The following is a 24,518-nucleotide window of genomic DNA, read 5'->3' as shown; positions in this document are numbered from 1 at the left end:
TCCTTTTGTAAGTAGAAGTATTCAGTAAGTTGTGACGTTGTGCTATTGTTTGCTCTGTGCAGCAGATGGATGGCAGTGTGTATGAGGAGCTGAGGGGACACTTCAGTCGTCTGTGTGGAACAGAGCTGGACATGTGTGCGTCCACTCACTCACAGTACAGCCACATCTGGGACATGCTCCGCAAGGTACGGCCTCACTGTATGTAGAAGTTTAGAGTAGAGGCTAGACCAAAAGAGCAGAGGCCATGATACTGATTGAACTAACACTGCTGACATAGATGTAATACAAAGGACATAGACGTGGCACTGCTGATTGGGGGTGGGGCAAGACAGAAAGAAAAATGAAATGAGACATAAGACTGGGTCCATGAGATCAACACATGAATACATTTTTCTGTAATTTATAATTAATAAATTGTGTGGTTAAGTTTAGATGTAACACAGGTGACATAGATGTAACACTGCTGACATAAATGTTACATTGCTGACATAGATGTAACACTGCTGACATGGATGTAACAAATCTAACATAGTCGTAACACTGCTGACAGAAATGGAGAGCTATGTACACTTTTTTGAAATGTGATATTAAATTATTTTTGTGAAAAAGTACATATAGTTAATATAATTTGTTTGTGTTCCTGGAATTAAAATTGTGTAATTTAGGAAAAAAGAACAAAGTTTAATATATTCATTGACAAATACCACCTGTCTTTCTATAAGTTAGAATCATAACCTTCTGTGAGCTCATGTTCTGCAGGTGACCAGAGAGCGGAGCGTCCAGCAGTTTTTCCAGGAAACCTCTGCCTTCAGCAACCCCCCCAAATTCAGCTTCCAGCCTGCTCCCAAAGACGAGGTACTCTGTAATACACTAGTCTCCACCCTGGAACAGTTTTATACTTTATATCTTCTGCATTTAGCCGTCTTTCGATAGCTTTTAAATTAGTGCGGCACAGTATATGGCAGTCAAATCAAATCGCCAAGACGGCAATTATGTACATAATCAAATTTTTTTTTACCAAATCATGTGGCCCTATTTTATATTTGGCACTGGTCTCAAGAGTAGCTGACACATGTGTGGCACTTTCAGGTGTGTGTTCTCCAGGACCTGAGTTGCTCTCCCGATCAGAGCTGTCTGCAGTTGGAAGTAAAGAAGTGGGCTGCAAAAGCAGCCAAAGATTACAAGATCATCGCACATGGGGAAAGGGTAATGTCCAATGTTTTGTTTTTGTTGATCAAATAGGGTAAGTTCACACTTTTCCTGGTTTGTGCTCAGTTTCACCCCTGATGTAGATTTGGTTTGGTCCTGTTATAGTTCTGGTTTAGTTCTGGTCTAGTACACGTTTGAGTTTGTTCCAATTTAGTCCCAATTTTGAAGTGGTGATTGCAAGTGTGAACATGGTGATATTATGCAAAAAATTACTTTTGTGAGATTTTAATAATGGTATTTCCCTATCATTTAGTTTACCTAGAGTAGCATTTTGCTTGATACGCACATTAAAAATTGTTCTGTCTTAGAATATTTAATTTCTTTCTAGTAAGAAGACATTTCAAGCTTCCAATAATAAAATACATTTTCTTAATTTGATCTGATATAAGATGTAAGATAAATATTCTGAATTTAAGTACATTTAAAGTGTGTATGACAGGTTTTAATAATTCTCCCATTTTTACTGCTTTACTATTTGGTGGGTAAATGTGACTTCTTGTTTTATACCAATCAATAAGAAATTTGCAAAGAAAAGTAAAAAAAACAAAAACAACATTATCATGCTAGGGAGAATTATATATATATATATATATATATATATATATATATATATATATATATATATATATATATATTTTTTTTTTTTTTTTTTTTTTTTTTTTTTTTCAGATCAGACTTTAAAAGTCCTAAAATAAATGAAATAAATGCATTTTCCTATAATTTTATTCAAATAGTCATTTTCTTTGTACATTGGGGGAGTTTTGGCCCAGTGTACAACATGGTTGTTGGGTAACAGTGATGGGATTTTCTAGGTTGATGTCACAACTTCCAAAGTTGAAATTTAAACCTAATAAACACCCAAACTGCATTTAAAAAAATCAGGAGAATCTTAAATATCTAACAGTGTTTCAGTAAAATGAGTAGTCCAACTTGCCATAGGCACTTTAATCTAGATATTTTCTAATCTCTCATATTCACTTTAACCTAGATATTCTTAGCTTTCAGTGATTGTACGGTATTTTCAGTAAAACATTTCATTAGTTTAACCATGTAATAAGCTTTTTTTTAGCAAGCTAAACAAAACAACAACAAAAAAGCTCTGGCAAATGAGAAAACTCGGTGAAGCTTTCCAGAGAATGCTGCTGTGTGAGAGTGACGTGTGCTGTGTGCTCAGGCCCTGGAGCTGCTGCAGAGCCGTCTGAAACTTCTGTCTGGAGAAACATCTGCCAGTGTGGAACAGAAGATCGCAGAGGTGCAAGATACCCTCAGGAAGGCTCAGGTACAACCATCCATTCACCATCGGGCTTATAGTCTATCTTGGAGAGATAAGCATGAAATAGAGGTAAAGTGGAGAGGGACACAGAAAATGACCAGAATCAATCCCACAAGGCTGGCACAGAGCACAAATTGAAATGTAGTAAAAACACATTTTGTGTATCACTGTTGCTCTCCAACTCCAAGGTCATGGTTCTCGATTGGAAACAGGTGGCTTGCCCTCTCCGGGTGGGTGGAGAGTCCCTGCCTCAAATGGAAAAGTTCAAAACTCTCGATTTAACAAACACTCTCTCGGTTGGCATGGGAACGTTTTGGGTTCTCCCCCAGAGGAGGAAGGAACAGTGACGGAAGTCTCTGGGAGTCCCTGCTCAGACTGCTGCCCCCGAGAATGGACACGGCACTGATTTGGAGTACAGTGAGACACAAATACTCAATAGGTTAGTTCATGTGAAATAAACAAATTCTACTATGTCTATAGTTTAAAAATGAGCTGAAGGTCAGAATTGGCTATGTGAATAGTGAACAGCTAGTTTCCTGTTAATGCCACTGGTTTCTGTTTAATTCTCTATGAGGTTTTTGCAAAAATCAAATAAATAAATACGCATAACAGTGGACAATAAGCTGCGGGTGGGTCACTGACTATGCTAAAGACAAAGGATAAGGTAACATTTCTGAGTTGTTTGTTGTTGTTTTTTTTAAGTCACAATGCTAATGGTATTGCTGCGTTTAAGGCATAATAAAAAATGTCTCAAAAAACATACACAAAAAAAAACAAAAAACAAGTAAAGTTACATACTGCCCTCCATCTGAAATTACGACATCCACGTGAACGCAGCCTACTGGACAAAGAAAGGCCTAGGACAATAATGTTTTGAGTCTGACTGTTACAGACATTGTTTTGGTGTGTGTGTGTTTGTGTCAGTTGAGCAGGTCAAAGGCAGAGGCACGTCTACAGCTCCTGTCCCACACCGTGCCCGAGACACAGGACCGTGTGCAGCAGGCTCTGCACTCCAGCCACCTGGAGCTGGAGAGAGAGAGGAAGCTGAGTGAGAGCAGGAATGCCCAAGTACGCCAATATGTGGATTTCAAAACTATTTAAGAGTTTTGTTTTTCTTACTTAAATGTTTTATGGTTTTTGTCGTATTAGCATTTAACTATAGCATATGTAGACAATATTTATCTAAAATGGCTTAAAGGGGGTGTTTTATTTCTATGTGGTATTAACTGATAACACAGAACAAATTTAGGTCACCATGTTACCTTTTATTGTTTTGAAAATGCTATATTCACCAAACCAAATTTTTGCATAATACCACCTCTTTAATAATAGAAAGAGGCTCATTAATACCTGTTCAACACTGCAGAATTGATAAATCCCACCTCATTATAGTACCACTTCACCATAACAAATAGCAGATTTACATGTTTTTATTATTGAAAAATGTAACAGTAATACAGTGAGATACTTGAGAATACAAAGCTACAAAAGGATCACGTATTTTGTAGTGTAGCTGTGTAATCCACTTTGGGGCATACCTAGGATTTTTTATTATTATTTTAGTTCAGTTTTTTATAGGGCAAGGGCCATTTTTTTAATAGGGCAAGGGCCAATTCATTTTCTGTGGTGGCACTCAAACATGAATACAATTTAAGTTGCCTGAGCAATAATATTCAATTCAATTCAATTCATTTATTTTTGTAACGCCCAAAATCACAACAACAGTTGTCTCGAAGGGCGTTCATGTTTTGGTTGATGGGGGAAACCGGAGTACCCGGAGGAAACCCATCCAGACACGGGGAGAAACATGAAAAACTCCACACAGAAAGGCCTGGTGACCCGGGGATCGAACCAACCTTCTTGCTGTGAGACATGAGTGATGGCACTCAGTCACCGTGCCGCCAAGACACAAAAAACAAAACAACAGGAAGAATCAGACACAACAAGAAAAATCAGACACAACAGGAAAAATCAGACACAACAGGAAAAATCAGACAACATAAGAAATCGGCCAGGAGACCAGACGAGGAGGAGGAGAGCCGGGCGAGGAGGAGGAGAGCCAGGCAAGGAGGAGGTCCAACTGTCATCGGGGCATCTGAAAGAGATACACTCCACAGGGGGAGTGGGACAGGGGACAACATGTGAATAGCATTGCTGATGAGAAAATAGGGCAAAGTAGAGGATAGTGCTCAGGTTGCCATACTTCCCCCAGCTAGTTACTCCTACTGCAGCTTATCTTATCCCGGGTTTTAATAACCCTAACTCCCTCACTAAGTAACCTGGTCATACGCTATACCGAAGAGGAAGGTTTTAAGCCTGGTCTTTAAATACAGAGACTGTGGGGGCCTGTTTAACATCAGCAGGGAGTTGATTCCATAGCACAGGAGCTTGGTAACTGAATGCTCTCCCTCCCACTGTACTTTTGGACACTCTAGGAACCACTAATAGTCCTGCATTCTGAGAGCGGAGTGCTCTGTTTGGCTGGTACGGGACAATAGCATCTTGCAGATAGGATGGGGCCATACCGTTTAGGGCTTTGTATGTCAGGAGGAGGACTTTGAATTTGATTCTAAGCTCGACAGGAAGCCAGTGCAGATATTTTAGTACAGGACTGATGTGGTCTCTTCTTTTAGTTCCTGTTAGGACTCTGGCCGCTGCATTTTGGACCAACTGGAGGCTCCTTATAGTACTTTTGGGGCAGGCGGCAAGCAGGGAATTACAGTAATCAAGTCTGGAAGTAACAAATGCATGGATGAGTTTTTCAGCATCGTTTTTAGGTAAAATATTTCTAATTTTAGTTATATTTCGCAGGTGAAAGTATGCGGTTTTACAAGCTAGGTTTATATGGGCTGTGAATGAGAGATTTTGATCAAATAGGACTCCAAGATTTTTTACAGTAGGGCTAGAAGCTATATTCACATTGTCGAGTGAGAATATCTGGTCTGACAGAGAATCTCTTTGACCTTTGGGACCAACGACAATGACCTCTGTTTTTTCAGGATTTAAGAGCAGGTAATTCAAGGTCATCCAGGTTTTGATGTCCTTCACACAGGCACTGAGTTTATCTATTTGATCAGTCTGATTTGGTTTCATTGATAAGTACAGCTGAGTGTCATCAGCGTAGCAGTGAAAATTAATGCCATGTTTTCTGATAATGTTACCCAATGGCAACATATACAGAGTAAATAGGATTGGACCAAGCACAGATCCTTGTGGAACACCACAGGCTACTTTAGAACAGGGAGAGGTGCTCTGGTTTATACTAACAAACTGGTACCTATCTGATAGATAGGATTTAAACCATTTGAGGGCGGTCCCTCTGATTCCAGTGTCACATTCTAACCTCTGCAGTAGAATGTTGTGATCAATGGTGTCAAACGCTGCACTGAGGTCCAGTAGGACCAGGACTGAAGCCAGCCCGTTATCAGCAGCTAGTAGTAAATCATTTGTTACTTTAAGCAGTGCAGTCTCTGTGCTGTGGTGAGCTCTGAATCCAGATTGAAATTTTTCAAATATATTATTGTCCTGCAGGTGGCGGCAGAGCTGTTTCACCACAACTCGTTCTAGAATTTTTGAGAGGAAGGGAAGATTAGAGATAGGTCTATAGTTGACTAATTCATCAGGATTTAGGTTAGGTTTTTTCAAAAGGGGTTTAATCACAGCATACTTAAAGGACTGAGGAACGTAGCCATTTTCTAACGACATATTTAATATGTTATGGATGGAATCTATTATTAGGGGGAGGGCTTCTTTGAGGAGTCTGATTGGAATAGGGTCAAGCAAACAGGTTGATGGTTTTGACGACATGATGACTGAGGTAATCTCCACCTCATCAACAGGAGTAAATTTATCTAATATTATTAGAGGGTCCATATGGGATATTGGCATTACAGACTGGATTTGCTCAGAGCTGATTTTTGGAGTAGCTTTGTTAATTTTGTCTCTAATGGTTGTGATTTTGTAATCAAAGAAGTGAAGAAAGTCATCACAACTAATGTTCGAGGGGATAAGAGACTCATTAGCAGTGTTAAATGAATATTATTAGTGAATATACATTTTAAATGTAATGGAAGGTACATTGCACCATCTTTTCCTATATATGTATCTAGATAGTCTACATTATCATTATTATTATGTTCACTGTTCAGTAATATAAATAAATAATATGCATCAATTGTGTGAGCTAAAATTGTCTCAGAAATAGGCCGATCTGTTAATGATTTTTGAAAGAGCTACGACATCCTTTATCTGTGAAGCCATAACCACACTGAATGCTTTCTTACAGCTTGGATCAGTGCTTATGAAATGCGGTTTTCATTTCACATATTCTTGAGCATTGTTTGCCTATTTTTAAAGGGAATGTACTTCTTCAGCTTCAAGCCTGAGCTTAAGATGTGATCAAGACTATGATTGTGTTGTATTGTGTGTTTCGTGTAAGTCTGATATTGGTGCAGATCAATTTCCTCTTGAGACAATAATAAAGTTGAAAGTTGAATACAACAAAAATAGTTTTTAGCTTTAAATCATGTTATAATGTGTCCTATTTGAATAAATGAAGACATGACTTTATAACAGAGTCAAAAATAGAGTCTAAACATTAACTACCATTCTGCCTCTGGTTAAGACAGAGCATCCCATTGTATAGGTGTCCAGTACTGAGCTGACAATTTGTAGACTCTTCCCCACTAACCGGAAGGTTGGTTAATTTCTGCCAACAGCAGTGCCAATTGTGGATTTTGAGATAGACACTTCTTCCTCCATTACCTGTATGAATGTGTTTGAACTACTAGTGTTAGTAATAAAACTACCGACACCCATGGAGACAGTTGATCAGAGAAGAGTTGGGATCAGTTTCTTGAGACACAGAGTGACTCAATACCCCATCTCCTCTATCTCCTGGTCAAGCACTTCCTAAATTTGTTGTAAAAGATTCAGTCTCAATTTATGATAAAATTGAAATCTTGAATTGCTTTAATGAGCATTTTTTATCAGCAGGTTTCTTGTTTGACTCTGCAGGAACTTCTTTAACAAACTCTTGCCCAGAATTCCCTACGTTTTCTGGAAACTGTTTTAACTTTGTACCTTTTACTGTTCATGAAGTGCATAAAGCTCTAAAGGCTTTGGATCATAGAAAACCTCCTGGACCAGACTTGATGGAACCTTATTTTTTGAAGCTGGCAGCAGATTTTATTGCAGAACCACTCTCAATTCTTTTTAATCTTTCAATCAAAACCAAAGAAATTCCATCAGTTTGGAAATCAGCTTTTGTTCTGCCTTTATTAAAAGGAGGTGATCCATCGGTGCTGACTAATTATAGGCCAATATCAAATCTGTGTGTTTTATCCAAAATTCTGGAATCTCTAGTTTGTGACCAGTTGAAAGAGTTTTTGTACTCTAATGATATAGTTTCCAAATTTCAGTCAGACTTCAGAAAAAAACACAGTACTAACACTGCTACTATGAAAGTGATAAATGACATTATTGTGGCACTGGATAAGAAACAGTACTGTGCGTCACTCTTTATTGACCTCTCAAAAGCTTTTGACACTGTTGATCATGCTGTCTTAAAAAATAGACTATTCAGCCTTGGATTGTCAGAGCATGCAGTAGCGTGGTTCTCAAATTACCTGAATGACAGAACCCAATGCATTAAACATGAAGGTGTTTGTTCTAAGTTTGTTACTGTCCACAAGGGGGTGCCACAGGGCTCAGTTTTGGGTCCCCTTCTGTGTATTTTGTACATCAATGATTTGGGTCAAAATGTCTCTGACGCAAATTTGCATTTTTATGCTGATGACACAGTTATTTACTGTTATGGATCATCGCTTGCTCAGGCCATTGAATCCCTACAGAAAGCTTTTGTTGCTCTTCAACACTCACTTATTCAGCTAAAACTAGTTCTTAATGCTGACAAGACTAAGCTAATGTTGTTTTCAAACTCTAAGAAGGTCCCTGAGCCTATTCCGGTGGTGTCCACCCTTGAAGGAAATGTCATAGAGGTGGTTCATGAATATAAATACCTTGGTGTCTGGATTGATGACTCCCTCACCTTTAAACCACACATAGAAAAACTTGTAAAGAAACTGAGACTTAAACTTGGTTTTTACTTCCGTAATAAACAGTGTTTTTCTTTTGCAGTAAAAAGGCGTCTTGTCACTGCAACCTTTTTATCTGTGCTGGATTATGGTGACATTCTGTATATGAATGCTTCTTCTTCATGTCTTCTAATGTTGGACACTATGTATCATGCTTCCCTGAGGTTTATTACCAACTGTAGATCTATGACCCATCACTGTGACTTATACTTAAGAGTAGAATGGCCCTCTCTGACCACTAGAAGGCAGGGGCATTGGTACACTTTTATTTACAAAGCCATACTTGGATTGCTGCCTCCTTATATTTGTACTTTGATCACAAGGAAAAATAGTGGCTCTTACTCCTTGCGATCAAATGATCAGTTGTTGCTGTCTGTTCCTTTTGCCCGCACAGAGCTGGGGAAGAAAGCCTTTGTTCACTCTGCACCTTTTACTTGGAACTTGCTGCAGAAAGACTGGAAACTGACTGAACTGTTGTCCTTAAATGTTTTTAAAACTAAACTCAAAGCCTTACAGACTGCCTCGATTATGCGCAACTGTTTTTCATGACCTATGCAATTTTAACATTGTTTGTTTGTATGTACTTGTTTTTGTAATGTGCTGCCTCTTGGCCAGGACTCCCTTGAAAAAGAGGTTTTTAATCTCAATGGGACCTTCCTGGTTAAATAAAGGTTAAATTTTAAAAAAGAAATTAAAAAAAAATGGCACTGTTGGCCTAAAGTCCATTTGACCACAGCCTTCCTCCAGAGAAATACAGTCCCAAACAGCTTATTTTTAGTTCTGACAAGCCTGCTGTTCACTTTTCTCCCAGGTTTTTCTTCACTCTAACTGTGGATGGTCTTCCTTTTCTTGGTTGTCCTCACAACTAAGCAACTAACTAACTAACAGTTTGCCTCTTCCTTGGAAACCAACAGAGAATATGGCCTTTTCCTCAATCCCACATTTTCTCTCTGAATATCCTTCAGATTGTTGACCAGACTAGAACTGAAGGTGTCCATCTTTAAAGATGAATCCTCAAAGTTTGCATCCTTGGGAAAGGAAACTGACAGGTTGTGAAAAACACAATTGTTGTCCTCAGTCTGTTTGGCTGTGGATTGTAATTCAGTCTTGGTTCTCTTGACTTTCATCTCAGTCAAGGCAAGGTACCGGTCTGCATCACCGGATGCACTAAACACTCTTTCTGGTTCTCTGGTTCACGGCATTAGAAGAGGAAATCGACGGGTGTGCTTCTGTCAGATCTTCACATTACCAGACACCCACCACTTGGGCCGTGTGTTGTAGTTTGTGAATAACTCAGAGTTTGTACTGCAGTGAATGGTTTGAATCGAAAAGCAGGTATTGGTTGGTGTGTGTGGGCTTGAATTTTAGTCCAGTTGCTTTCAATACATTCGACACCCACTGGATTAAAATCAAAATTCAAGATCTGGAAACCTTTACTGCACATATTAATGCTGAACTGCAACATCAAGTTCAAACCCTTTGCTGTGACGCTCATATATTTAACTTGGGTACTGTCCATTTCTTCTGATCATCCTTGAGATGGTTCTCCACCTTCATTTGAGTCCAGCTGTGTTTGATTATACTGATTAGACTCACAGTGCATGCCAGAGCAAATGAGAATCATGAGGTCAAAGGAACTGCCTGAAGAGCCCAGAGAAGGAATTGTGGCAAGGCACAGATCTGGCCAAGGTTACAAAAAAAATTCTGCTGCATTTAAGGTTCCTAAGAGCACAGTGGCCTCCATATTCCTTAAATGGAAGATGTTTGGGACAACCAGAACCCTTCCTAGAGCTGGCTGTCCAGCTAAACTGAGCAATCGGGGGAGAAGAGCCTTGGTGAGAGAAGTAAAGAAGAACCCAAAGATCACTGTGGCTAAGCTCCAGAGATGCAGTCGGGAGATGGGAGAAAGTTCTAGAAAGTCAACCATCCCTGCAGCCCTTCACCAGTCGGGGCTTTATGTCAGAGTGGCCCGACGGAAGCCTTTTTTCAGTGCAAGACACATGAAAGCCCACATGGAGTTTGCTAAAACTCCATGTGCTAGTTTGCTAAAAAAAAAAAAACACCCGAAAGACTCCAAGATGGTGAGCAATAAGATTCTCTGGTCTGATGAGACCAAGATAGAACTTTTTGGTCTTAATTCTAAGCGTTTTGTGTGGAGAAAACCAGGCACTTCTCATCACCTGTCCAATACAGTCCCAACAGTGAAGCATGGTGGTGGAAGCATCATACTGTGGGGGTGTTTTTCAACTGCAGGCACAGGACAACTGGTTGCAATTGAAGGAAAGATGAATGCGGCCGAGTACAGGGATATCCTGGATGAAAACCTTCTCCAGAGTGCTCAGGACCTCAGACTGGGCCGAAGGTTCACCTTCGAACAAGACAATGACCCTATGCACACAAAGAAACACACTCCTTTGTTATTTTAGCTGTCAAAAAATTAACTTAAATGATTTTAGATAATGGCTGCAATATAACAAAGATTGAAATATTTAAGGAGGTCTTGTTCCTTCTGGGAGGAAGACCCCTTCTGTGTGGACTAGCTTCCTTCTCTTTGTCACCAATCGGCTACACTTCTGAAGCTCAAATGACATTCCATTGTCTGTGCTGTAGATCCTGGTGGTGTGGATCAGTGAGTCGATGTCTTGCTCATTCTTAGCATACAGCTTGATGTCATCCATGTAGAGGAGGTGACTAATGGTGGCCCCATTCCTGAGTCGGTATCCATAGCCAGTGTTGTTGATGATGATTTGGCTGAGGGGCTTTAGACTTATGTAGAATAGCAGTGGGGACAGTGCATCTCCTTGGTATATGCCACATTTGATGGTCACTTGTGCAAATGGCTTGCCAACCTCATCGAGTTTGCTATTAGAGTCTTGTTGATGCTGTACAGCTCCAGGTATCCAGTGATCCGTGTGTGGCATTGAGTCATAAGCTTTCTTGTAATCAATTCAGGCAGTGTGCAGGTTGGCCTTACGGGTTGCCTTGTGTTCATTCAGGCCATTATTCAATTCAATTCAATTTATTTTTCACAATGGTCAAAGTTTAGTAAGGCACATACATACACACACGTAGCAACATACTCATCTACAATTCTGCGTTTATATGCTACATATGGAAGTGTATATCGTTCACCTATTCCCAGTTGACCCTGTGAAAAACATGGAACCCCCAAGAAGCTGTAAAGCTTATGTAATGGGGTCCATCACCCTGTGCGAAACACCCATGATGGCTTGGCAAGTATTCCTTTTCTTTTTACTTTGCCCTATATATATATATATATATATATATATATATATATATATATATATATATATATATATATATATATATATATATATATATATATATATATAACCAACCATATATATACACACAAATGAGCAGAGAGAAGATCCAATGCACGCAGAACTTGAGCCGCACTAAGTAAGTCAGGCACTATAGCTTCCCAGTAGTTTGCATTTCAGATTTCTTTTAAATATATGTAATGAGGGATACTGTTTAATGTCAATGCTTAATTCATTCCATATTTGTGGACCTCTATAGCAGACACTAAAGCTGGTACATTTTAATTTCCTTTTAAAATACATTTTTTCCTTGTGTTGTGCTGTTGAGAGGATGATTGCAGTGGGATAAGGTCACACAATCGACTGTTTAGTTTGTGAACCACACTGTACATTGTACAAGTATTATGATATATGTTACTTTCACATAGCTTTAGAAGACCATATCTGTGGAAGAGTGGATTTGTTGGGGAGTTTGACAAGGACCAGGTGATCGCCCTTATGGCTTTTTTTTAATATCTGGAGTTTAGCAGTGTAAGTGGGATAGGTGTTGTACCATATCACATTGCAATAATTCAGGTGCGTCTCAAACAAGGATCTATACAGTGTCAGCAGTGCTTCTGATGGAAGTACATGTCTTATTTTAAACAGTAGGCCAACAATTTTGGATAATTTTTTAACCAGCTCATTAATGTGTTTTTTTGAAATTTAAAGATTTATCAATATACACTCCTAAGAATTTAGTGGAATCAACTTGTTGGATAACTTGGCCGTCTATTTTTATGCATATGTCCTCATCACAGGATTTATGTCTGTTTGGCAGGAAGACAATAAAGGAGGTTTTGTTAATATTTAAAGACAGATTGTTGCATTTGAACCAAGTATTTACCTTTACGAGATGTTCATTTAGAAGTTTCCCTAACTGATCCAGGTTTTTATGTGATATAAACAGATTCGTGTCATCAGCAAATAGTACTTTGTGAATGTTGTTGGAACAAAAGACAAAATCATTTATATAAATAATAAATAAGAGTGGCCCCATAATGGATCCTTGTGGGACTCCTGTCTCAATGATTTTTGTGTCTGAATTTTGTTCCTCAACATGCACATATTGCTCTCTTCCATAGATAAAACTTCTAAACCACTGGAGTGCTACTCCTCTGACACCATAGTGCATCAATTTACCAAGAAGAGTTTCATGATCTATAGTATCAAATGCCTTTGAAAGATCTAGAAACACCCCAATACCATACTCTCCTTTTTCAAAAGCATCGTTAATTTTCTCAACAAGATCTAAAATAGCCATACATGTGGTGCTGTTTTTCCTAAAGCCATATTGTGAGGGTACTAATATGTTATACTTATCCAAATATTCTACAAGTCTGGAGTATACTACTCCTTCTAATACTTTAGAGAAAGTTGGCAGGATGGATGTAGGTCTATAATTTTGAGTGTCATTTTTATCCCCAGACTTGTATATGGGTATTATTTTTGCCATCTTGGTTAATTTTGGCACAATGCCTTGTGCTAATGAAAGATTGATAGTGTAGGCAAGAGGCTCAGCAATTTCATTTACTATGGCTTTAATGATTATGCTACAGATGTTATCAGCACCAGTAGTATAAGAAGACTTTAGCTTGTTTATGATGTGGATCACTTCTACTTTACAGGTAGGTTTGAAAAAGAGTGAGTTTGAATAGGAGCCCTGAAGATAATGCTCATAGTGGGCACCCCCTAGTTGACATATATTTTTAAAAAGTTGTTTACCAACAGAGGCAAAGTAATTATTAAAGATATTAGATAAGTTAGTATTTCCATTTAGTTCATTCTGCACCACCGTGTCCGGAAGGACTGAAGGTTTTGGTGTGCGGCTGAGGATCTCATTTAACACCTTCCAAGATTCCTATCTTATCTTTTAGGTCAGTCGCTGCCTCACTCAGCGTAATACTTATTGGGGCTTCGTACCCAATCTCCATTTGAGGAGTTGATGTTAACTCTCCTCTGACCTGGCGTCCTGGCTTCCCCTTGCCGTAGCATATTTTTTGTTGTACCTCATCAAGTTGTGATAGCAGCTGCTGTTTGTGGATGTTGGAACATTGAGCTACTAGTTGCTTAGCTGTAAGCTTGGATTGTGGGATTCGAAGTACCCATTTTTCCCACATCCTGTTCATGTTACCCCTCTGACTCGGGTCACTGGAGTAGTAGCATTCCAAAAGAGCCTTGTTCTTGCATCTCGCCCATCTCCACCTTGTTCCAGTAGCCCATTTCTCATCAAGGTACTCTGGTTCCCCAACCCCTGATGCAGACATTGTTTGGACATCTGATATATATACACAGGTGGACAAAATTGTTGGTACCCTTTGGTTAATGAAAGAAAAACTCACAATGATCACAGAAATAACCTGAATCTGACAGAAGTAATGATAAATAAAAATTCTATGAAATTTAACTAATGAAAGCAAGACATTGCTTTTCAACCATGCTTCAATAGAATTATTTAAAAAAATAAACAAGGCCTGAACAAAAATGATGGTACCCTTAGCTTAATATTTTGTTGCTCAACCTTTTGAGGCAATCACTGCAATCAAACAATTCCTGTAACTGTCAATGACACTTCTGCACCTCTCAGCAGGTATTTTGGCCCACTCCTCATGAGCAAACTGCTCCAGATGTCTCAAGTTTGAAGGGTGCCTTTTCCAGACGGCATGTTCCAGCTCCTTCCAAAGATGCTCAATAGGATTTAGGTCAGGGCTCATAGAAGGCCACTTTAGAATAGTCCAATGTTTTCCTCTTAGCCATTCTTGCGTGTTTTTGGTTATGTGTTTAGGGTCATTGTCCTGTTGCAAGACCCATGACCTGCGACTGAGACCAAGCTTTCTGAAACTGGCCAGCACATTTCTCTCTAGAATCCCTGCACAGATTCAAGACACCCAGTGCCAGATGCAGCAAAGCAGCCCAGAACATAACAGAGCCTCCTCCATGTTTCACAGTAGGGACAGTGTTCTTTTCTTGATATGCTTCATTTTTCAGTCTGCTAACATAGAGCTGATGTGCCTTGGCAAAAAGTTCAGTTTTTGTTTCATCTGTCCATAGGACATTCCCACAGAAGCTTTGTAGCTTGTCAACATGTAGTTTGGTCCATATTGAGTGTGGTACATATTATGTCACCAAACAGCACCGTGACCTGTAGCTGTGTGTGTGTGTGTGTGTGTGTGTATATATATATATATATATATATATATGTGTGTGTGTGTGTTTGTAGGAGGAAGACTTTGAGTTGGCAGACCTGGAGGAGTTTGAGGAGGAGGGGGCAATTTTTGTAGACCCCTCTGCTGCTCTGTGCGTTTGTCCCTCATCCTGCAGGGTCCTCTACAGCTACCAGGTAACAAGCTATATGGAATTACCTTCTTGTATGTCATATCTGCTACCCTGCTAATAAAACTAAACAACAGAGAACCATTTTTAGAATGTTTGTTTGTTGTTTATTTTTATGTTGCTTATTATGGTCATGAAAATAATGCAAATGTATATATGTGTGTGTATATATATATATATATATATATATATATATTTTTTTTTTTTTTTCAGCATTACTTAAATGTGTTGGCCTTCCCATAGGTTTTAAACTATTGCAAAATATATATATATATATATTCGGTCACAGCAGCAATCATATCAGACATATCAGTGTCAGCTGAAAGGTTCCATATTGGGCATCCTCATAATAAAAGTGCTCTGGTTTGGTTCTGTTGTGCAGGCCTGTCAGTCAGATGAGCTGTCCGTGATGGAGGGGGAGGAGCTCCAGGTGCTAGACGATGGAGACATGGAGGACTGGTTAAAGGTGCAGAAGAAAAAGTCTGATGCCACCATGCTGATTAGTTGGTCTCACACACTTGATTCAGTCATGAGGCCACTGAGTATACTTGTTTTCATAGTTCTTAAGTGCTACTCATACCTGGGATCCAGAATACACAGTGGCTAGTTTTTTCAAAGGTAACTTCTAGGAGCATTGAGGATTTAAAAAGTCTAAAAAGTTCATATTGTGAACATAAAGAAGAAACCCTTCAAAATCTGACCTTTGACAGAACAGGCATGTCGTATTATAGACCCATGGCCGCAGAGCCATGGGTATGATTTGCTTTAAAGTGTCAATTTAACAGTTCAATATCTGTATATGTCTGCTGTAATCCTGTCTGTCAGGTGTGCAACTCGTGTGGGCAGGTGGGCTATGTGCCAGAGCATTATGTGCAGTTCCTGTGTTTACCAGCAGAGGACACCATACCCCAGGTTGCCTCTTTCAGTTCCACTTCCTCCACCAGCCTCAGGGAGTCCCAGTCCAGTCCAGGTACAACTGTGTACTCACTAGCTCTTTCTTTTGCTTGCTTTTGCTTTCTTTTAAACATATTATGTTTTGTTTGTTTGTTTGTTTTATCTTGCCTATGCATGTTTGCAACTGATTATCAAAACACGTGAGGATACATTTGAAAGGGTATTGAGGTATCCTCAACTGCACCTTTTACAGGGAAAAGTCTACAATTGTGGGAGCCACTTTATTTATTTTTATTTATACAGGGAGAGCCCAATGAAACAAAACTAACAAAACAAATAAATGGATAGGTCAGTTTGAAACATTAAAAACAGTTACATATGTGACTATAAATGTCTATCCCCAGGTTATTAAAATGCATTAGTGGCATCAATGTATCCAGTTTGTCTTTGAAATGTATTCAATTTTTGGGAAACAAAATAACCAAAAGCTTTTTTTGTCACATTTCAGTACTAGTGCAGACCATTTTTAGACTATCATGACTATGAAATTTCTTGTATCATAGTTTAAGAAACAAGTGAGATATTCAAGCAGTCTATCAGTAGTCCCTTAAATATACATTTTATACAGTGTTGTTCTCTTCTGACGGATATCTGCAAAAGTATTATTCCACAAAGGCACTGTGCCAGACTTGTCTGTCTTGAAAGTGTGAAAAACTGAACTGTTTTGGTTTGCAGTGGTCCAAAATTATTCCTCACTTTCTGAGCATCCTCAGTATTCACAGCGATGGGTCTATAAGTTCTTTTCAAATTTTTTTAGTAAAACGCTTTATAATTACATGTAGACAGTGCATAGTGGATATATAGACCCTTCCAGCATTTGTAAACAGAATGCTGCTTTGCATTAGCTGGTACTCTTCCATATGTTAGCGTCAATGCATTTTTAATGTGAGAGTTATCGTTAGCCTCCAAATATATACAAGATATAAAATATATGTGAGATATAAAAAAACAGGGCTGTTTTGCTTGACTCGACCACAAGTGAGTAACTCCAGAGCCTCGGTAGAAGACATCATCATGTGTAGCACTGTTTTGCGTAGATTATGAACATGAGCGATTAACACCGAAGTTTGCATACATTTTAACAACGACGTAATAAATATTTAAGTCTAACATTACACTGGATGATAATGCATCGGTTTGACATTTTTATTTTAGTTTCATCAAGTACCACAAAACCTGCAAACATAAGTAAACTTTCAAAATTGAAGTTAGAGATTAACGTTGTTACTCAAAAACATACATAAAAAAACATACACAACAACCATATGTTTGCACTGTCTACAAATGGCAAAATTAATGTTTTTAATTTGCTGTCCTGTTAAAATGAATGGGAAAGAATGCTAATATAAGTACCTGGCTGTGTGCGCAACAATTCTAAACAGGTCACTCCTGGAAGGATCAATTTTGACCTCAAGAGCTGCTTATACAGTGGCTTGCAAAAGTATTCATCCCTCTGGAACTTTTTCAAATTTTGTCAAGTCACAACCACAAATTTAAATATTTTAGAATTTGCATTTTATGTGAATAAGTAATACAAAATGGTACATAAATGTGAAGTAGAAAGAAAAAGAAGAAAAAAATACAAAACTGAAAAGTGCAGTGTGCAAAAGTATTCAGCCCCCCCTATGTCAATACTTTGTGGAACCGATTTTGCTGCAATTACAGCTGCAAGTCTTTAGGGGTATGTCTCCACCAGCTTTGCACACCTACAGGCTGAAATTTTTGCCCATTTTTGCTCTGTCAGATTTGATGGAGACCCTTTGTGAACTGCAGTTTTCAGATCTTGCATCTGTTGCAAGTCTCCAGTTGTATTTAGGTCCGGACTTTGACTGGGCCATTCTAACACATGAATATGTTTTGCTTTAAATCATTCCTTTGTCACTTTGGCTTTATGTTTAGGATTGTTGTCCTGCTGGCAGGTGAACCTCCGCTCCAGTCTCAAGTCTTTTGCAGACTCCAACAGGTTTTCTTCCAAAATTGCCCTGTATTTAGCTCCATCCATCTTCCAATCAACTCCCTGCTTCCCTGTTCCAGCTGAAGAAAAGTACCCCCACAGCATGATGCTGCCACCACTGTGTTTGACATTGGGGATGGTGGGGTTCAGAGTGATCTGCAGTGTTAGTTTTCCTTCACATGTAACATTTTGCTTTTAGGCCAAAAAGTTTGATTTTGGTTTGCTGTGTCCTCCTTGGACACTGTAAACGAAACTTCTTATGGATGGTTTTCAACAATGGCTTTCTTCTCGCCACTCTTCCATAAAGACCAGATTTGTTTAGTGCACGACTAATAGTTGTCCTGTGAACAGATTCCCTCACCTGAGCTGTGGATCTCTGCAGCTCTTCCAGAGTCACCATGGGCCTCCTGGCTGCATCTCTGATGAGTGCTCTTCTTGTTCGTTCTGTAAGTTTTGGTGGACGACCATGTCTTGGTAGGTTTGCAGCTGTGCCATACTCTTTCCATTTCCTTGTGATGGATTGAACAGTGCTCCTTGAGATATTCAATGCCTGGGAAATGTTTTTAGATCCAAGCCCTGGTTTAAACTTCACCACAACTTTTTCTCTAACCTGTTTGGTGTGCTCATCTGACTTGATTTTGTGGTTTGCTCCCCAATACTCTCTTAACAAACTTCTGTGCCTTTCACAGCACAGCTGCACTTAAACTGAGACTATACTAAGATTGCACACAGGTGGACTCTTTTTAGTCATTAGGTCAGCATTCAATCTTTCCAAAAAACATCAGGTAACTTCTAAAAGCAATTAGTTGCATTCAAGAAAAAGGGACTTAATACTTTTCAGTTTTTTACAAAAAAAAAAAAAAAAATGGAAATCTTATAAAATACTCCCTTCCACTTCACACTTGTTTGCCATTATGTGTTGCTCATTCACATAAAATGCTAAGAAAATGTATTTAAATGTGTGGTTGTGACGTGACAATATGTGAAAAAGTTCCAGGTGGATGAATACTTTTGCAAGCCACTATTTTTGTACTGGAGCGAGAAATACAGAGAAACATCAGGCATAGGCCCTTGAATTACTTACATCTCAAAAATCTAATATAAAAACACTACAGATGGACTGCTAACAAAATATTACATTTTTTTTTATTGTTTTAGTACATTTTTAAAAACAATTTGATCCTGCGATTTCAAACCTGTAGCTGAACAGGGCCACAAGTGATCAGATCACTGAACAGCTCTCATTCACAAACATACATGACCATGTTTTTGGTCAAAACTACAGCCTGTTCACTCATCATAGAAGAGTTTGGCCTAAACCCTGTCACACACAATATAGAAACTCAAGCAGAACAGCAAAAAGGGAGATGTGTCCCTGCAGACAGGACAAATAGACTGTGTGAGTAGGCCTCTATATAAACATCCTACATGCCGTATATATCCAGTGTCTTGTCAAATTTTACTTAACTGAAATAATACAGAGGGGTTTTTTTTCTTCAGTATTTTTGCTCAAATACTGCTAAGTCTAGTCCTCAAGCCAAGGCAAGTTTATTTATATAGCACAATTCATACACAAAGTAATTCAAGGTGCTTTACAGAATAAGAGACATTAAAATCACAATACAACAAATCAAAACATAAATAATCATCATAAAATTAAAGAAGAAGAGTGCAGACTTTCAGTCATATGCACAGCTAAACTATTTTTGAGTCTGGATTTAAACATTGTCAAAGTAGAGGCCTGTCTCACATATTCAGGAAGATTGTTCCAGGTTTTAGCTGCATAAAACTAAAACACTAATTCCTCATGTTTAGTCCTGACTCTGGGCACCAGCAGGAGGGCGGTCCCTGAAGTGCTCAGAGTGTGAGGTGGTTTATATGGCACTAACATGTTAGAGATGTATTGTGTTCATTTAGCAGTGTGTATATTCATTGTTAAAATATTTATTTTACAAACATAATAAAATACTGACAGGTTTAAGACAAAAAGCACAGTTTTTAAAAGCAGTGATTCTGTGGTCACTGAGAGCAGGACTAAGGCTTCAGAGCTGCATCGTCAAATTAGTGACAGAGCACAGAGAACACATTACCACAGTCTAAGAGTTTTGATGGTTAAGTTTTGAATGAAAAACTGCATTTTGCTGAGATAACATTTTGTTCAGAAAAAAAATAAATTCTGTTTGTGTGAACTGTCTTGTAAAAGTCAGTTTAAGTAAAGAACTGTATCAAAATGATTGAAAACAACTGCAGTAGTAGTAGTAGTTTTTGCACATTATTTGTCTCCAGAGAACACTTGTCTTTGGGTCCCTCTAGTGGTTTGTAGGACTGTATGCATGTGCCTAGTTTGCTTCTGGCTTTGTATCATTTTGTAATTTATTTCTTTTCATTTGTATTTCTTAGGATTGGCCAGAGCTCTTTACTCCTACCAAGCACAAAGTGCAGAGGAGCTGTCATTTCAGGAGGGGGCACTCATCCACCTTATCCGCTGTAAACACGGAGAGGTACTCCATGCTTATAGGTTGTGTTCACTTTCTAGACTTTGATAATATCATTCCGATGGAGGACAGGGGTCTATACTCTATGAGAGATTCACTGAACCTTATCAATATTTATTAGGAATTGGCTTCACAAACTTGCCTTTCAGACTTAAGGCTTAAACAATCACGTCTTTGGAGTTGAGTAATATAAATATAGACAGATAGGTCCAGTAATTACAAAGATAAACCAGGTCAACAATTCTGCAATCTGACAGTTAAACAGCAAATTTTGCCATAGAATTCTGACCTGTCTTGTTCTTGACCGTTTTAAACCATAGGGATTCTATAATGTTGTGATTTCACATGTATGCAACCCATTGCCTCTGTTTAAGTGTATGTGCAGTTCTTGATGTTGTGCTGTGTTGAGGTGGATGATGGTTTCTGGAAGGGGGCGTTAGAGGGACACGTGGGACTGTTCCCGTCTCTGGTGGTGGAGCTCCTGGAGGATGAAACAGAGGAGGAGGGCGAGGAGCAGGAGGTGGGTCTGGTGTACTGGAATTGGGGAAAACACTGGGGCTTTTCAAAGTTTAGAATTATCAGTCTCTTGAATTTAACAAAATAAATAAGTAAATAAATAAGTACATCCAAAATTATATATGCACAGATTGATATCAATCTGGTCACCACTCCCTCCCTATCTAGTCACCACTCCCTCTCCCTCGCCTCAGATTACCATAATTTAGTGCTTTCCTCATTGATTCTGCGGAAATCTGTTATGCTTTTCAGTCCGTAGTGATATTTTTGTCCTTTCTTTTTTCCTCATAAGCAGCCATTTGTTTTGATAAGGATGGACAATGCATTGATTCACTAAACCACCTACTGGAGCAACTGTAAAGGCCGCCACACATTCACTTTTTAAGTCTTAAACTATTTTTAAATATGTGACAAAAAGTGCAGAACGCAGACACAAGGAGAATCATATGAAAATTTTAATCTCTGAGCACAAAGACTGGAGCAGGATATACCAGCAGAGAAACTGTGCACCACAAGCTAAAAGCTGAAAGTATACCTCGCATCAGCTGTTTCCTGTCTACAGTTAAGGGACTCGCTCTGAGACTCTAAAGTGTTTAAAAGATCAGAGCATTGAACTTGTAGTTCAGATGCATATTAAAACTCTGTTATTATTTGTGAAATGTGGTTCAATCGTTAAGATAAATGCTTTTAATGCACAGAAGAGTGGTGATAAATTATAGGAAGTGGAGTCACTATCGAAAAGCAGTATGCAAGGCTAAAACCGTAACTGAACATTGAACTCTGAAATTATCAGAATAGCACTTTCTGACATATGCAATGAGGGGCAGAAAAGCAAAGGAAATGGACCTAAAGGAATAGTATGAAAGACTTATATTTTAAATGTCCATATTATATATATATATATATATATATATATATATATATATATATATATATATATATATATATATATATATATATATATATGACATAACTGTCCCCAGATACAAAGCAAACATGTCAATATTGAATATTGAATATAGTTTTACTCATAACAATTGTGATGTTGATTTATCCATCCATCCATCCATCCATCCATTTTTCTTCCGCTCATCCGGGGCCGGGTCGCGGGGGCAGCAGTCTAAGCAGGGACTCCCAGACTTCCCTCACCCGGACACGTCCTCCAGCTCCTCCGGTGGGACCCCAAGGCACCCCATGTTGATTTATTTAATTACAAAAACATTAGATATGATGGTCAAGTTTTTTGAGACAATGATCCAATCAGAAAGCAGAATGAGTCTTACATGAGTTTCTCATTTGGGTTGTCAGTTTCTATGTTGAAATCTGAATAGTCACTACCTAAACTCCAGCCTTTGCACCCAATCATTAATCAGTGCTAGTGCAGCCTCTGCAGGTGAGTGAATTCTGGAGGTTCTGAGCTTTCACAGGAGCCATGGCCTGTCCATATACTGAGAATGATAAAAAAAAAAAAAAAAAAAAAACTTTTATGTGTCCTCTATCTGCAGGTTAAGGCACTTGCAACACAGGTTTAGTTGTGATTGTAATACTTTTTTTTTTTTTTTAATAGTATGGGTCAGATTTATTAAGCATTTAAAAAATGGATAACGCACAATAAAGAGACGCAAAAATCAGATGCACTTTTGGTTTGCATCTCTGAAAGACCACAGCACAAATTTAACACAGGAGACCTAAGGAATATGCAAAATAGGGCAAAATTTAAGACTCAGAAAATGCAATTAAGTTAAATGAGAAGCTGTGGGTTTGACTGTCACACATATTCCACTAAAGGGGAACGTTTAACAGCTGTCTGGTTCATATAATTATATTTACCAGTTCTACTGTCCTTTTTAAGTCCTGAGAGCCTACAGCGAAGGGTCCACCTGGTGTATGAGGGACCCCCTTTACCTCAACATCTTTCAGAATCAGCTCTTTATATACACCTGTTAAATATCTGATGGTTTAATGATACTCCATAAATCTCTCCATAAAGCCTTTTTAATTAGACTTGTATTTTTTTTAAATTTAGGTTACTAACTTAATCATTCTTAGTTATATTTAATCTATTATTGTGAGCTACTCCAGTATTATAGGAGCAGCATCAGAGGCACACTGTGCATACTTTTGTACCTGCTGTGTACTCTCATTTACGTGTCAGTTTTGCAGAAATAATACGCACAGTTTCCTGTATTGTGCGAGAATGAAACAAAACACTATTATTTATGTTATTTAGAAGGTCTCACAAATAACATGTCCTTTTGGCCCCTCAGCCTTTACCCACTTCCACGGTGTCCTCCAGTTCCCCCCCTGTCTCGCTCCCACTGAGCGCAGAGCCAAGTGTAGTCGCTGCCTATACTCCTCCTAGTGGAGTGGAAAACATACAGCACACACCAGATCCACCAGAGCAGCCTGACCTACACATCAGTAAGTGCTGTATTGTTCAGGTACGCATACCATGTTTACATGTACGCCAGGGATACTAGATAACTGCCCTACTCCAATATAAATCATTTGATCAAAATGCATGTAAACCCGTGAACTACTATTGAGGTGTCATAGTTTGAAGCTCAAAGATCCAAATAACACATCTGGAGAAGCCAGTACATACTCTGATGCCTGCTAAATTACTAGATAGCGCACCTTGCATGTAAATACAGTGAGTTCCTCCACTCCTGTGTGACCATCAACTCTTCTGCCTTTGTTTAGATCCTGACAGCAGCAGTCCACCAAGTCTGTCCGCCTCTCGACTGAGACCAGTGAGTCTGACATCTGACATACACGCAAACTCCACTTTTATGAACTTTAACAGTAATGGTTTTCCCTCATTATATTTTAATTGATTCATGCATGTTTGATTTAGTGGCATTTCCTCCAAAGTGCCAAGGGAAACTGCACTTTATCAGCTTTTATAGGACACATTGACTTGCCAAAACTGACTTTTCTGGAGCTTTTAAACGTGTTATGCTGTTATCCCTTTATCAAAACATGAGTTGTAATGACTCATTCACACTTGTTTCATCAAAGGGCCTGTACCTGATTTTAATTTCTTCTGATTGAGTTAAATAGCCTTTCTAATGTGTATTCTATTGTAAATGCAGATGTTAGAGCACTGAGTTGGGTAATAACCAATAGAAATGACAACTGACAGGGTCACTTGTTGTCATCCACCCAGGATGACAAATTCTCCAGAGAGTGCTTTCGCCCTGCCTTCTTTGCATCCCTGTTCCACACTGGTGGAGTTGTGGTCATGGTATTTTGTGGCCCTGTTTAATAGCCTAATTGCTTAAATAACTGGTTAAACCCCAATATGACTGACTCTCTGAACATTTTAGGGTTGAGCCATAATATATTTTTTTTACTTCTCCTGAC

The 24,518-nt window shown here is 38.7% G+C and overlaps 1 protein-coding gene across 1 annotated transcript in view; it reads left to right on the top strand.

Moving 5' to 3' along the window:
• Positions 1–23,632, top strand: part of LOC117377329 (F-BAR and double SH3 domains protein 1-like) — a 36,830-nt gene extending 13,198 nt beyond the window's left edge. The window contains exons 9-19 of the mRNA XM_055224681.1: positions 63–185; positions 760–855; positions 1,090–1,206; positions 2,384–2,488; positions 3,407–3,562; positions 15,121–15,240; positions 15,616–15,699; positions 16,059–16,203; positions 20,542–20,642; positions 21,046–21,156; positions 23,420–23,632. Coding sequence (XP_055080656.1) covers positions 63–185; positions 760–855; positions 1,090–1,206; positions 2,384–2,488; positions 3,407–3,562; positions 15,121–15,240; positions 15,616–15,699; positions 16,059–16,203; positions 20,542–20,642; positions 21,046–21,156; positions 23,420–23,632 — 1,371 coding nt within the window. The remainder of the gene's footprint in view (positions 1–62; positions 186–759; positions 856–1,089; positions 1,207–2,383; positions 2,489–3,406; positions 3,563–15,120; positions 15,241–15,615; positions 15,700–16,058; positions 16,204–20,541; positions 20,643–21,045; positions 21,157–23,419) is intronic.
• Positions 23,633–24,518: the final 886 nt, after the last annotated feature.

The sequence above is a fragment of the Periophthalmus magnuspinnatus genome, chromosome 10 (genome assembly GCF_009829125.3).
Source record: "Periophthalmus magnuspinnatus isolate fPerMag1 chromosome 10, fPerMag1.2.pri, whole genome shotgun sequence".
Lineage (NCBI taxonomy): Eukaryota > Metazoa > Chordata > Actinopteri > Gobiiformes > Gobiidae > Periophthalmus > Periophthalmus magnuspinnatus.
Note: the sequence above shows the minus strand (reverse complement) of the source record. Positions and strands in the feature narration are given on the sequence as shown.